The sequence below is a fragment of the Durio zibethinus genome, chromosome 16, assembly GCF_047325235.1.
Source record: "Durio zibethinus cultivar Kanyao isolate XHJ-2024 chromosome 16, ASM4732523v1, whole genome shotgun sequence".
NCBI classification, from domain to species: Eukaryota; Viridiplantae; Streptophyta; class Magnoliopsida; order Malvales; family Malvaceae; genus Durio; species Durio zibethinus.
Window position 1 is genome coordinate 1,861,006 of NC_143177.1, and position 13,905 is coordinate 1,874,910.

General features: G+C 31.3%; 1 protein-coding gene and 1 long non-coding RNA gene across 2 annotated transcripts; both read right to left on the minus strand.

Moving 5' to 3' along the window:
- Positions 1–2,721: 2,721 nt before the first annotated feature.
- LOC111298545 (uncharacterized) lies at positions 2,722–6,086 on the minus strand. Its single transcript, XR_016328548.1, has 4 exons — positions 5,830–6,086; positions 4,456–4,821; positions 3,851–4,299; positions 2,722–3,364 (listed from the first exon to the last, which is right to left on the minus strand). It is a non-coding gene; the product is annotated as an uncharacterized LOC111298545 (long non-coding RNA).
- Positions 6,087–11,388: 5,302 nt separating this feature from the next.
- On the minus strand, positions 11,389–12,803 carry LOC111298544 (protein LIGHT-DEPENDENT SHORT HYPOCOTYLS 4-like). Its single transcript, XM_022893261.2, has one exon. The coding sequence runs from the start codon at positions 12,434–12,436 to the stop codon at positions 11,813–11,815; it is 624 nt and encodes a 207-aa protein (XP_022748996.1). The 5' UTR covers positions 12,437–12,803; the 3' UTR covers positions 11,389–11,812.
- Positions 12,804–13,905: the final 1,102 nt, after the last annotated feature.

Here is a 13,905-nt window from a genome sequence, read left to right on the forward strand (position 1 = left end):
GGGTTCTATTTATATTATCACATTAATTTATTTTTTATATTGCAATGATCAAGATCATATTGGAAACCAATTTATTTGAGCATGAAACTTGCTTAAATCATTGAATTAAATTAAATACTTGAATGCTACATTTCAAGTTATTCTTAAGAAAACATGCCATTGAACATTTATTTGCTTGAAATTAAACTTACCAAAAATGTCCATTAATCTTTTATATTTAGGCTTTGTTGAAGTCTGTCTCCTTTTCATCTATGTATAGCTAAAGCATAATGGAAGATGAGAAAATTTAACCCATCATTTTTTTATTTAGGGAGATGGAAAAAAATTAAATCCAACTCTTTATAGAAAAATTATACATTAATTATTGAGTTAAATGCTTGGATATAAAACTATAATATCAAATATATTTCGTAATTTTGGATAAGGTTACTTAAGAATATTAATCTTATCTATACCTAATGGTAAACTCGATGTTTTATCTTAATAAAGATGGAGATATTGTAGGTATAGAGATAAAAATAAGTATGATTTTAAATTTTTATTAAGTATAAAAATGGGGATGAAAACATATAATAAAATATCCGTCTCGTACTTGTACTTGTATCTTACATATATAAATTTATATATATTTAATAAATACATTTTTTATTAAAATAATATAAATTATTATTTTAAATTAATTAAAATTAATATATTTTTATTGAAAAAATATATATTTTTATAAAAAAATCTAAATATATAAGATAAAAATAAATAAAATTTAGTTTTTATTTTTAAAAAAAAATTATGAGAATAGAGATTATTTATACTCATTAAATACCTATAGAGATAAATATGAAGATAAATTAAAAATATTCGTTAAATATGACTAAAAAAATAAATATAATATAAAAAATATGAAAATGAGTAATTCTCTATCGGACCCATACCTTATCGATTGATATCCTTGATGTAGCCTATGCATTTACCTTTCCAGAGGAAAAATCGTGGAAAAACCAAAGGTTAGGTTGAACATTTATCATGCCATTAAATGCTGCCACATTTTCAAAGAAAACCGACCAGGGGGTACACCTACATTTTTCAGGGTTCAAGTCCTAATTTGGTAAACATTTTGTCTTTGGCTTCCTGAATCATCTTATCTGATCATGCAAAACTAAAAATGTAATACTAATATTAATGTGTCAAGTAGTGGACTTCAACTATCGCTTGCATTAATTTGTTATTACCGTCATGGGCATTAAACAGGTTCCTGTATTTTTCATTGGAAGGGGAAAAATCAAGTCTCAAACAACATGGTAGGTGTTGGCATAAATGGGGCTGTTGGGTTTTGGAGACAGGGTCAAGAAACAAAGAAACGATGGCCCAATGGGACTGACACAGGGATTGGGAGCTTGGAGGAGATCTTTGGGAGGCAATGGCAAGGGAACATATCCCATCTTCTTACACCAGGAGAAAATTGGACAATGCATGTGCTTATAGCTTCAATGCATTTATGGAACATTATGGATATGTTGGAAAGTTATAGCCAGAGAAGGCTACCAAGACCCTCTTGACTGGTTTTTGTACAAAGTTGTGTTTTGACAGACAGATCCATTTGCTTGTAGGTTTGTAAAACAAACAACTTTGGAAGATGAATCACAAGTTATTGTCTGAAAACTTGAAGAATGGGTTGATTTGTGAGTCAAATATGAATGCATGAAACGTGAAAACACTGGCATTCAAGTTAAAATTTAGGGAGAATTCATGGAAATTCCAAACTAGGGAAAATGAACATCCTTCCTTAGTCAATGAACTTGGTCTAGCTTCCACCCTTTCATTTGTCAATCAGAGCCGTTTCTAAATTTTATAGGCCAGAAAACCAGGGAATGAATTTGCTAGTCTGTCCAATAGACAAGGCAAAAAGACTAGTAGTGTCACAGTTGTGGAGGCCAAAGAAATGAGAAATGCTGATAGTCAAATTTGTCAAGTACTTAAAAACGTTCTGCAAAAAAAATAGATTACTGAACTCTTAATTTCAATGATTAAAGTTCAAATTTTGATAATTTTGAGTAAAAAACAGTCTTTACTTGAAAAAAATTCAGTGTAAAATGTCCTCCCAAACGAATCTACTAATAGCAGGCTAGCAACTGCAAGTAAACAGCAGGGGATAGATTGATTCATCTAGCACAAAAATTCTAACTATTCATTTAACTCTTTCGATCCCAAATTACAAATCCCATCTTTCACCGTTTATAATACCCTTTCTTTTATTATTACTATTTTTTATTTTCCTTACCTTGGTCAAATTTATTTCCAGAAATGCCAAGAGCCATTTTTTTTCTTTGATGCCAAGGGCCAAACCCCAACTTTGTTCGTTACAACTAGAAGTGGCAAAACCAATACGAATCCAAAGCCTGAAAAAGCTTCAACATGAACCCAGCCAAATCCGAAATGATTAAAACATATTGTTCTGGATTTGAAACAATCTGAACTCGAATTAATCTGATGCAAAACACGCTGAATCCAAAATGACAAAAATGGAATCTAAACCGTCCATTTGCCACCTCGAATTACAGCCCATCGGAGATTCAAACCTAAATCCAAATCCATAACTTCCTGTAAGGGAAAAACCTGCCAGTGAAAGCTACAGCTTTTCCAATGAGCCTACCCACAAAGAACAAACAAAGAGGCAAGAAAAGCAAAGAGAATAGATAAGAAGAATATTCAGTTATGGAAAAACTTGGGAGTTAAAAGCCTCAATGTTTATGCACTTGAGCATTATATATTTTTTGTATTTGATTATTAGTCATTAGCTGAAGTAGCTTTGAACAACACCAAAATAAAGGGAAAAAAATTGAAGAATAGCCTATGGATGGTGATCAGTTTATGGCATGTCAAGTGATTCATTACATGAAAAACAAAAGGTAAAAAAAATAATAATGTGAACCATTGCTTAATGCCACAAAATGAACTTGTCTACTGCATCAGTAACGGAGCTTCCTGATCCCTTGGAGCTGAAGAAGATACTATGAGAGAAAGGGGAAGTCCTGGGGTTGAAAAACTCTATTCAGAATTCCTGAGGCTTTTACTTGTCAGCCACAATTTCTTTTGGACAATAAACACAATGTCATCGCCCTCATGATCTGAATCCGAACTGGAATCAGCTGTTGCTACTGGTTCCCAGTGCAAAGCTGACAAATACTTCCTTGTGAAATCTATCACTGGTTGCTTGTCCTGGGTGATTATGAAACCACTGGGACGGAGAATGCGATCCATCTCAAGTAACAAATCCTCAGCACTGCAGCCTTTCTTCTCAATATCAGAAAAGACAGTCCAAGCATGGAGTAAATCATAAGTTCAAGCGTATGTGGAAAAGGATTCACACCTGCCAAAATGATTAGTCCAATTAATACAAAATTTACATTCTATCTTCAACATGCATTTCACTATTTAACCAGCCATAAAGAAAAGATCTATATGCAATGCAAAAGGAAAAGCGTCACCGTATATTTTTTTCTTATAAAAAAGCCATGCAGGTGGCATCGATTTGATAAGAACATAGGGGAAAAGCCAAAGCTGTGTTTTGTTAAAGGTTCCATTTCACCAGAGACACCTTTAGTCCTTTCGCTGATCCTAAAGAGACCAATGTTTGTACAGTATAAAATTTCAGGAGGCCAAAATGCAGAGACAGCAAGCAAAGTACAAAATTATATTTGAGGAATCCATTCCAAGGAATAAAAGGAATCAAAACATGAAGCAGAAAACTCAGACGGACACACACCTACAATTATTCTTTAGTAGGTGTTCAATATTATTCATCATGGTTCATATTTTCTTTTGAGCCAAAATCAGTAGGCATTGGCAATCTTACATTTGCAATCGAAGCAATATACTTGCGAGCTCCATAGTGAAAATGGGTGCCTCCCCTGGAAATGCTATCTTCTCACCTTTTACAACCATCCAGTTCTGGTTAGACTTCTCATGTGCAAGGTGAGTATGGGGAATGTTTGCCTTCCATACTTCATCTCTGCTGTGAGGCCATTTAATTGGGATCTGTAATTTCACATGAATTAAAAGACAGTCAATATATGATAAATATGATCATGACCCTCAGTTAACAAATATACAGCAACAATAAGCTGATTGCTCAGTTTATGGGAATCTGCACGTTGTATCCTGAAGGAGGAGGAATCAAGCAATAGTAGGTGGACAGTGCCGTTCATAGTGCTCCGTAACAGACAAGTCCAGCTTTAATCTCATTTGGTATATCAAATTCCTGTCTAAGCAGGGAATTAATTCTGAATGATGATCATCGCAAACCTTCAAAGTCATAAGCAGAGAAATTAAATGCCATGGCAACTAACAAAGAGAAGAAGCAAAGGGGGATTACAAGTTGAAAGGTAAGGTACTAAGTTTACAATTAACAGGAGAGGAAAAAGACAGTGTCTAGAAATGGTTCAGCAGTAAAAAACTTACAGGGAAAGATTTTGTATGACATCTTCTTCTCCTTCTACTTGTTCAAATTTGGTTGAAGACTCATATTGCATGCCATCATCATCTCCACCCAAATAAGATGATCCAAGTTTTCTCAAAGATCTGCCGCCATATTCTAGAGCTGCAGCACCGCGGCTTGAAGACCCAAAAATAGATCCATAATATACATAGAGAAAACAAAGAAAGACTGCCACAACACAGAGAGAGGTGATTAAACACTTATGTTGGCCTCCATCAGATCTTCCCCTCATCCTTCGTTTAAGTCTTTTCACTTGAGCACTAAATTGTCACAACACAGATCTCCTTCTCCTAATCTATCCGGCGTCAAACTTTCTACTCAAAATAAATCTGTTTTGTTGCAACAATCAGACTTCGTTCAATAGAATGAAGAACACAAATCACTTCACAACTTGTCAAAGAGAAACACCTTAGATAACTGATCAAACATTTAAATAAACAAGTAAGAAACCATCAGGTAATTCTCTTCAGCATACGAGAGTCAAGCGCACAAGTTACTGAAGTTACTTCTTGTATGACCCTTTCGGAATCAAATCTTGAAATTCAATATCATATTACTATTACTTGGAATTGTCAATTACTCAATAACATTGCAAGAGGGTAACTGCAACACCTTTTACTAAGAAATTTAAAAAAAAAAAACCTCTTTAACACTAATAAGGGCGCCTAATTATTCCAGTGAATGAGCACCAATCCATTACCATTGGCACAAAAGGTGGTGTTGCAGAAGGTTAAACAATAAAGTTCAAAAACCAAGCTTTAAACTTGTGTAACAATTCAGATCCATGTTAATAGTCAAAATATATAGGTAAAAACTTACCTTACATAATGAGAAAGGAAGAATAAGGAAAAAAGGAAAGAACAATGCTAATGATGCTAGCTGCCTACAGTAGTAACTAGTTGATTGACAACCAAGCAATGAAAAGGATTGATCAATGAAAAAGTAGTAAAAAGCATGCAACTAATACTCCTTTTTCCCTGAAACAAGGGTAACAATGGAAACGACAGCTACTTAGTAGCTCTAATGAACTAAATCAACAGAGTTGATTCGAAAACTCAACCAATTCTAAATTTTTACATTAAGAAAAAGCATCAGAGCAAACCAAATCAAATTCAACCATCAAGAATCAAACTTTGAATCGAACTTTGATTCCGTAGGAAACAAAAATACTAACATTTTTGAAGTAAAGATAGCAAATTGAGATTGACCCATTAAAGCTACAACAAAAACACACAAACAAATGAATCAGATCCCTTCATAAAAGGAAAGAAACGAAATTTCAATGAAAACCCAGAACTGTAATCACTAAAACAAGCTTAGAAATAACAAAAGCTTACTTGGTTTCCATCAAAAAAACGAAATGGGTAAGTTTAATTGAGATCTAAAAAAAATTGCTGTGGATTTTCTCCCTACATGAAGAACCAAAATAAACCAAGAAAGAGAGAGGCATTAGATCACAAGAATCTGCTTTTTTTATTGTTTTTTCTTTTTGGTTTTGCTATTTTTAGAGAGAAAGAGAGAGAGGGAAGCAATGAGGCGGTACTGTACGTAGTATGTACTCGGAAGAGTGAAAGAGAGAGAGAGAGTGAGACACAGAGACTGTGTTACGTTCCAATGGTTGTTAAAGGATCTACGTATGAATCCATCTGTCCAAGATTGGCTTCGAACGTGGTGCAAAAATGACTTTGGTTACTGTTTTTGTTTTTTGAAGAATCTGGTTGATGTTAATGTCTTGTTCAATCACCGTAAAAATTGAAAAGTAAAATTTGATATTCGATGAACATGAATAATATATTTTAAAAAAATGACCATGAACAATAATATTAAACACAGCAGCTCGATGAAGTGATATTATTAATCATTTAAATATATTCATAATTAAGATCTAACATTTACACAAAAATAAAAGTAAAAAAAATAATTATATTAAAAAAATAGAATTAATTATTGCAGAAAAGAGATTTGTATTTAGCTTTTTGAATATGGGTTGTTTTTCTTCCCGTCAATTAGCAAAATCTCTAAAAATCGTTTAATTTCAAATATTAATAATTTTTTGATGTTTAAAATTGGAAATTTCTTCATTTCATCAACAAAATTAATTAGTTTTGAGATTTATTTTCTATTTGTATTTTGTTAGTTGACTCAATTGCAATAATAGAATCTGTTTATATTTTTAATTATTCATTTAGATAATAAATAAAATTAATTTTGATAAAATTAAAAATAATAATAATAATTAGTGCATCTCTCAAATTCCACCGCAAATGTTGGTGGGGTTAAAAGTATAATCCTCGAGTTCAAGTCGATATAATATTAAATTTGAGTTTGAACTTAATTTCAAATTCGAGGTTTAACACTCGATTTAAACTCAATCAAAATTTTTTTTTAATTTGAAGTTAACTCGAAATAAGAATCAAGCTATTCGAATTCATTCGATTATACTTGATTAACTTGTAAAAATAAGCTTGATTCATATATTCGATAAAAACTCGATTATTTATGCTTGATCTCAAATTCAAATTTGAGATATTTTATTAATTAAAATAATTAAAATATATTAAAATATAAAAATTAAATTAAATTTGTGAACAATTCGAACTAAATATAAAAATGATCGAATTCGACTCGATCGATAAATCAAACTATTTGAATTTGAATTTGACTCGATAATAATCGAATCAAATTTAAATTTTATTCGAATTAAATTAAAATAATTTATGAATATTAATATATCATTTACATTTTTAAATAAAGCTTTTTTCTGACTCCTCCCTTCCTTGCTTTCGCTTTGCTTACTTGGCCGCCATTTTCTTTGGAAACTACCCAAGAAATTTCAAAAATTTAAAGGAAGTAATCAAGGAAAGCCGTGATAAAAGCTTGCATTTGCATATGTAATATTAAATAGGTGCATTTCCTATTCCTCCTTTAATGGCTACTGTTTAAATACATATCCACCATTCATTCATATTTCAGTTTAGGAAATGTTATTAACTTTATAGTTCTTGATATTGGTTCATTGATAGAAATTAGAGGTCTCCATGAGAGATCTCTGGTAAGTTCAGTTGACATCTTAAAAAATTTATTTAAAATTTAATTTAATTCGTCCTTTTAAATTTATTATTAATAATTTTAAAAATATATTCTAAAATTAAAATTAAATAAAAATGTGTTCATGGCCAGTTTGGCCCAAATTCAAGGCCTTGTACAAGGGCCTGGGTTTTGGTTTTCCTTTTTGAACTTCAAAGCCCAGACTTTCTAATTAGTGCTATAAAGTTTTAACAAGATAATTAGACTACTTTTACTCATCTAATTAACTAGTGCCATAATTCAAATTGCCAACAAGACTTTGGCTTAATGGCAAGAAAGAGATATTAAAATTATAAGATTTTAAATTCAAGTCTGATTATACAAATTTAATTATTTAATTATATTTTAATTTATTAATTAATTATTCAGTAATTATAATTTGATTATGATTGTAACTTTAACTTTAAAAAAATAGTACTATAATTCAAATTAAGATGTTGTCCCAAATTACTCTTACCCTATCCTTAATAGCTAAAGCACTTAAATCAAATTTTAATATTTATAATTTTTTAAGATAAATTTTACATATACTTCTTATGATTTGTACCGACATTTTCACTTACACTTATGTACAAATTTTTTTTTCTCATTTATGATTTTATGACTCATTTCCATTATTAAAAAGGAATAATGATGTAAATAATCAATTAAATTTTAGTAAAATTATAAAATTATTCTTACTTTATTACCTCTTTCTAATAACAGAAATGAATCATGAAATTATAAATTAAAACAAAAAAAAAAACAAAAAAAGTAGGTGAAAAAGTTGTAAATCATAGGGATGTAATTTTTTTTTTATATCTCTAAGCTAAAATTCATTCAATGACAAGACCATGTTTTGATGCTACCATCCATTCAAACAAGCATTTTAAGTGCAAATTTAATTATTTGAGACAATCCATTAATGTCGTTTAGCCCTTGTCATGGGGATTGATAACATGCTGCAAACAAAGCCCTAAACTGTTTCAACAGAGTAGTATACATAGGAAAATTACTGACACAGACATGACAAGTTGACAAAACTTTTACGTTGCCCATGGCCACACATCATAATGTTGTAAATGCATCAACGGCAAGAACTTGTCTAGGTGTCAGGATCAGAAAGGAGATCATGCTGTTAGCAGGATGAAAAGGGGTGATGTTAATGGCGTGGCTGAAGGGGACATGAATGACAAGATAGCACGTGCGAGGGCCGAGCAGAGGGGTCATCAGGATGCAGTAGGCAGTGGGGTACATATTATAAAAGTGGGAACTGGTTGTCAACTGGAAGTGACTGAAGAAATGCACAATTCTCGTACTCGTTTTCTGGGAATTTCTTTTTTTCTTTTGTTTTTTCAAAAAGATTCGCTATGTCAAGCCTGTTTACTCATAAACTGACATACATTGCTCAATTGCTAACTGTTCTCTTCATTTTTAAAGAGAGATATACAGGAGAAGAAGAGAAAAAAAAATCAATCCCAAGTTGTTGAAAGAGAGATCTCCTTTTCTTAAGTTGCAAGTGTGATGGCAATTCTTGAGTGCCTTTTTAGTAAAGTAATGGTAATTTAAAAATAAAGAAAGGAATGATAAGTGTAATTAATTGATAATCATCAAGATGTTAAGTTGGTTTGCTGCTGGAAATTAATATTATATATAAAAGGAATGCATTTCCATCATTTCGAAGTGTAATTGAAGACTGATATTCTTTTCTTTTATTTTAGATGTATTACTTGATTATAAGAGATTTTATACCCTAATCTTATTTTAAAAAAAATTAAAACATTATCAATATATATAGATGTATATATGATTATAAAGAAGGAATCCACTTATATTAGTACAAGTTATATTTTTTTGAATTTTTATATCAAAATTAAATTAATGATTTATTTAAATCAAAGTAATATATATTTTATAATTTAATAATTTTGATCTAAATATAAAAAAAAATGTAAGAATTGCACAAATATTGTAAATGGATCCTTACTCATAACTATATATTCTCATCAAATTGTATGAAATATAAAATTTTCTCTTGCTTTCAATTCCAATTATCATTTTCCACATTTACCTTTACTAAGTACTATGAGATAAGCATCCTCAAAATAAGTATAATTAGCCATTGCTCAAGCAATTATGCAATATCTTTGCACCCAAGAATTTCAATGATTTTGCTTATAATGCTGGGTTGATTCTCTCTCTCTCTCTCTCTCTCTATATATATATGTGTGTGTATATATATATATATATATATATATATATATGCACCAGAAAATACAAAAAGATAGCAAGGCCAGTATCAATTTTGGTCCCAGCAGAATCTTAAATACACCATGTTATAATGATGGCAAGGTCTAGTAAAATAATAGTAGTCTCTTGTAGTAAACCAACTGTCAAGAACTAATATAAAATTCCATGCCATCACATAACATTTTTTTTTTTTTAAATAGATGTCATTCTTTCTTAATTTGTTCTTGTGTCTATGAAATCCTTGATTCAAATATGTACATACCTCTCTTATAATGTAATCCAAGAAAACCTAGCAATAGAGGGAAATTGGTATTCATGATTGAGATAACAGATCAAAAGAACATTACTATCATCAGCTATATTTGATGCCAATAGTCTTATCTCTAAGCTGCGTAGATAAAACCCAAACAAAAACATGTTTCAGACATGAATTTTTCCTTCACAGAATGTGTTTATGAATTCATGGAAACCAAGCACCAATAAGAAAGCAAAGAGATGAGCAATCACTGTTAGTTTCATGGAAACTGACAAAGAAAAACAATTATAGGGCTGAACCAAGCAATCTTCCAAATAGCCAATACTCAATAGTTAGTCCAGGACACTGGTTAGAACTTAAGTGTAGAGATTGATTAGTCCGTTACCTGTCATATCAGATTATATTAATAGATGTTTAACCTAATCCAAGTGGTGGTAGCTACTTATTCAATATTGGATTAGATATGATCATCTGTTACAATTAGACAGTTGTTGACTCCTCAAAATCCATATCAAATCATGTTAGCCTTCAGTGAATAACTAACAGCACTTCACTGTTTATTAGGGTTCACGTGACGATGGACTTTTGCTTAATAAATAAATAAATATCTCCCTTGTGGGGGAGACAGACATGACAGAATGGAGAAATGGGAGATGGATTTGCCCAATATCTAAATCATGCAATTAGATATATAGACTTCAAGACCATATCTCCATTAAATTTGGGGGTAAGTTTAGATGATTCATACTCTTAAAAGTTGTCATAAAAAAAGTTAAAATTCGAATCTTATAACCCACAACCCTTTTCTTATTCGAAAATTGCTACCTCTTATGTAAAATGAAAACCATCCCTATGTTTAGAGCATGATATATGTGAAGATCATTACCTTAACCTAATTCCATTATGCAGCAAACCTCCTTTCCTTTTAAAATAAGTGGGACTTTTGAGATTTTAGCTGTTGAAAACTTGGGAAACTCCCATATTTCTAAAAACCTAAGATGTAAACTACTGTTTGCTTGACTGTTGAAGTGTTTGATGCTGCTTTGACCTAGTCTTTTCCTTCACTTCTCTATATCCATCCAAGCAGTAATCTGTTTTCAAATAGAAGAAAAGCAACAGCAACAAGCAAAGGAAAAACAAGAAGGAAAAACGACGAACATAAATGATATATACTAAAAAAGGAACACTTCTTTATAACTCACCTGACACATGATTCTTTGCATACCCTTCGTGCCTGATTTGATTTGCCAACACCAATGGCTATGCTATAAATTTTTGAAAAAAATTAAACAAAATTAAAAGAAAATGTTTTACCATTGAAAAAAAGACACACAACTTGATCCGCAAATCTATTATTTGTCATAAATGGCTTATCAAAAGTACATACCAATGGTAATATTTTGGATGTTTGGTCACATAGATCTTAATTGCTAGAAATAGTAGATACAGTACTACTGCTACGGCTACTACTATTAGTAAAAACAACTACTGTTTTAATCATAGTAAAAAAACAAAGAAATACTAATAAAGATGTAGGGTAGTATCCATTAATGGAGCGAGCAATATCTGACAAAATAACAAAAGGAAAAGGATTTTAAGACAATAGGATCCGATATTGCAGATTATATATACTAATGAAGATGGGATAACTTGAATAAGAAAAGCTGAAGAAGCATCATTGGAAAAGTCATGTTCTTTTCCCATGCAGCTGGTTGATAACGTCTTTTCTTTTTTATTCTTCTTTTTTCTTACTGATTTTGGTTTCGATTGGGATGTGGAAGAGGTGGATGAGATTGAGGGGGTCGCTTTCTTTTCTTCTTCTCATAGCTTATGCCTCTGGCTTTAGCCTGTGAATCACGAACCTCACGTAGGTAAAGCCTAACAGCTCTAGCTCCAAAAGGGTTTGCTTCAGGCTTGCCTCCATGTTCCTCAAAGGCAGCTCGGAGGCGTCCGATGAGAGCATCAAGGCTTCCCCAAGCTTGGCGGAGAGGGCAGGGGCATGGAGCTGGAGGGTTAGGGTTACCAAAGAACGGGCAAAGTGGACCGTGGACTTTGGTTTTCCCAAACTGATCAAGGTAGCGGAGGAATTCCAGGACGTGGGCCCCGCTGCAACGTGAGAGGGAGAGAGGAGGGCGGTGGTTGCGCAGGTATTGCCCAAAAGTGTTCCAGTCGCGGCGCTTTTGGTTTTCATAGCGGCTGAGAGTGGAAGGGGAAGTGGAGGCAGAGGAGGAAGGGGAGGAGGAGGCCGTGACTGATGGGTTTGAGATGGTGGTGGTGGTCATGGTGGTGATGGAAAAGTTTGCAGGGAAATTCGGGGTTAAAGCAGTGGAAGGGTTTGTATTCGAGGTTTCAAAATCCTGAAGAGAATCCATATGGAAACTACTGGATATGATGATCGATCCTTTTACTTTTCTTCTAAGCGTTTTAAACAGCTTGAAGAACAGAAATGGAACGTCTAAAGGCAAAAAGTAAATTAGAAATACAAAGATTTTTGAAGAAATTAGTAGAAGAAGCTGAAACTGTTTTCAGGATGATTTGTTTTCTTCTTGTTTTCACCAGGGATCCAAAGACAGGAATAGAAAGCAAAGGGGGACTTGGAAATTTGATGAACAGTAATTGATAAACTGAAATGTGTGGGAATAGTATTTGTGAGATTGTGGGGATTGAGGTTGATGAAGAATGACAGGCAGGCAAAAAAAGTGTTTGATAACAGGTGGATTTCACCTGGGACTCAATAATGCCATGAGAAAGAGAGAAGGTTATAGGGACTTTGAAAGAATTAGATTATGATGATCATGATGATGATGAGGCTAAATCTATATATATATATATATAGGTAGAGGAAAAAAAGAATAGTATAGCTAAAGATATGCCAATAATTGTATGGGTGTTAAGTAAAATATTAGTAATTTATGTATTATAATTTTTATCTATATAAAAAATATAATTTTTTTTATTTTTTAAATTTATATATAAAATTTATTAAAATTTTAAATATATTAATTAAAAATAATTTTTCGTGTTTTATTATCATGTTTTGAATTGTGAAGACAAGCAAGAAGCTGGTCTGGTCTAGTCATTTTTTCTTTCAAGTTCCTTTGAATCTTCTGTTTGATCAATCTTAGAAAACTTGAAAGGTATTTGATGTCTAATTTTGTGGGGTTTTCCTTTTCCTAACTTTGTTTTCTGCAAAAACATTTGGAAGGGTAGTATTTTGGCAGATATTACTTTTCTTTTTCCTGAAAAAAGGGTTAGCAAACTCTCAGTTCCCTCTCACAGTCTCACTGCTAAAATATTTTAACAGAGTCTGGGATTGGCAATGATAAATGCGTAAGGGTTGATTTGAAAGAGCGGTGAAATTAGTTTTTGTGATATTAAAAATAATAATAAAAATAAAATTAATTATTATAATAGTAAGATTAAATATTATAATTATAATATTAAAATTAATAGTGAAATATGTGTTTGAATGTAAAAATAATGATGACCATAAAATAAATTATAATAAAAAAATGATCATTAAAGATGATAAAGTAATAATTATATTAACAAAAAAATTAAATTATTTAATATTTATAAAATTAATAAATTATTTTTAAATAAATTAATAGTTTTGTTAATAAAAATAAAAAACAAAAAATATGTTAAAAATTAATAAAATAATTATTATAGTAAATTAATAAAAATATTTATATTAAACTAATAAAATAATTATAATATTAAACTAATAAAAACAAAATTGGTGATAAGGATATTTTTGTCACAACACTATTGTGAGAAGGGTAAAAGAGAAAAAAAATGAAACATAGGCTAAAATGGAAAAATGATGGACTGCGATTTG

Excerpts from the sequence above, each read along its gene's own strand:
- LOC111298544 (XM_022893261.2), bottom strand. The coding sequence starts at position 12,436 with ATGGATTCTCTTCAGGATTTTGAAACCTCGAATACAAACCCTTCCACT.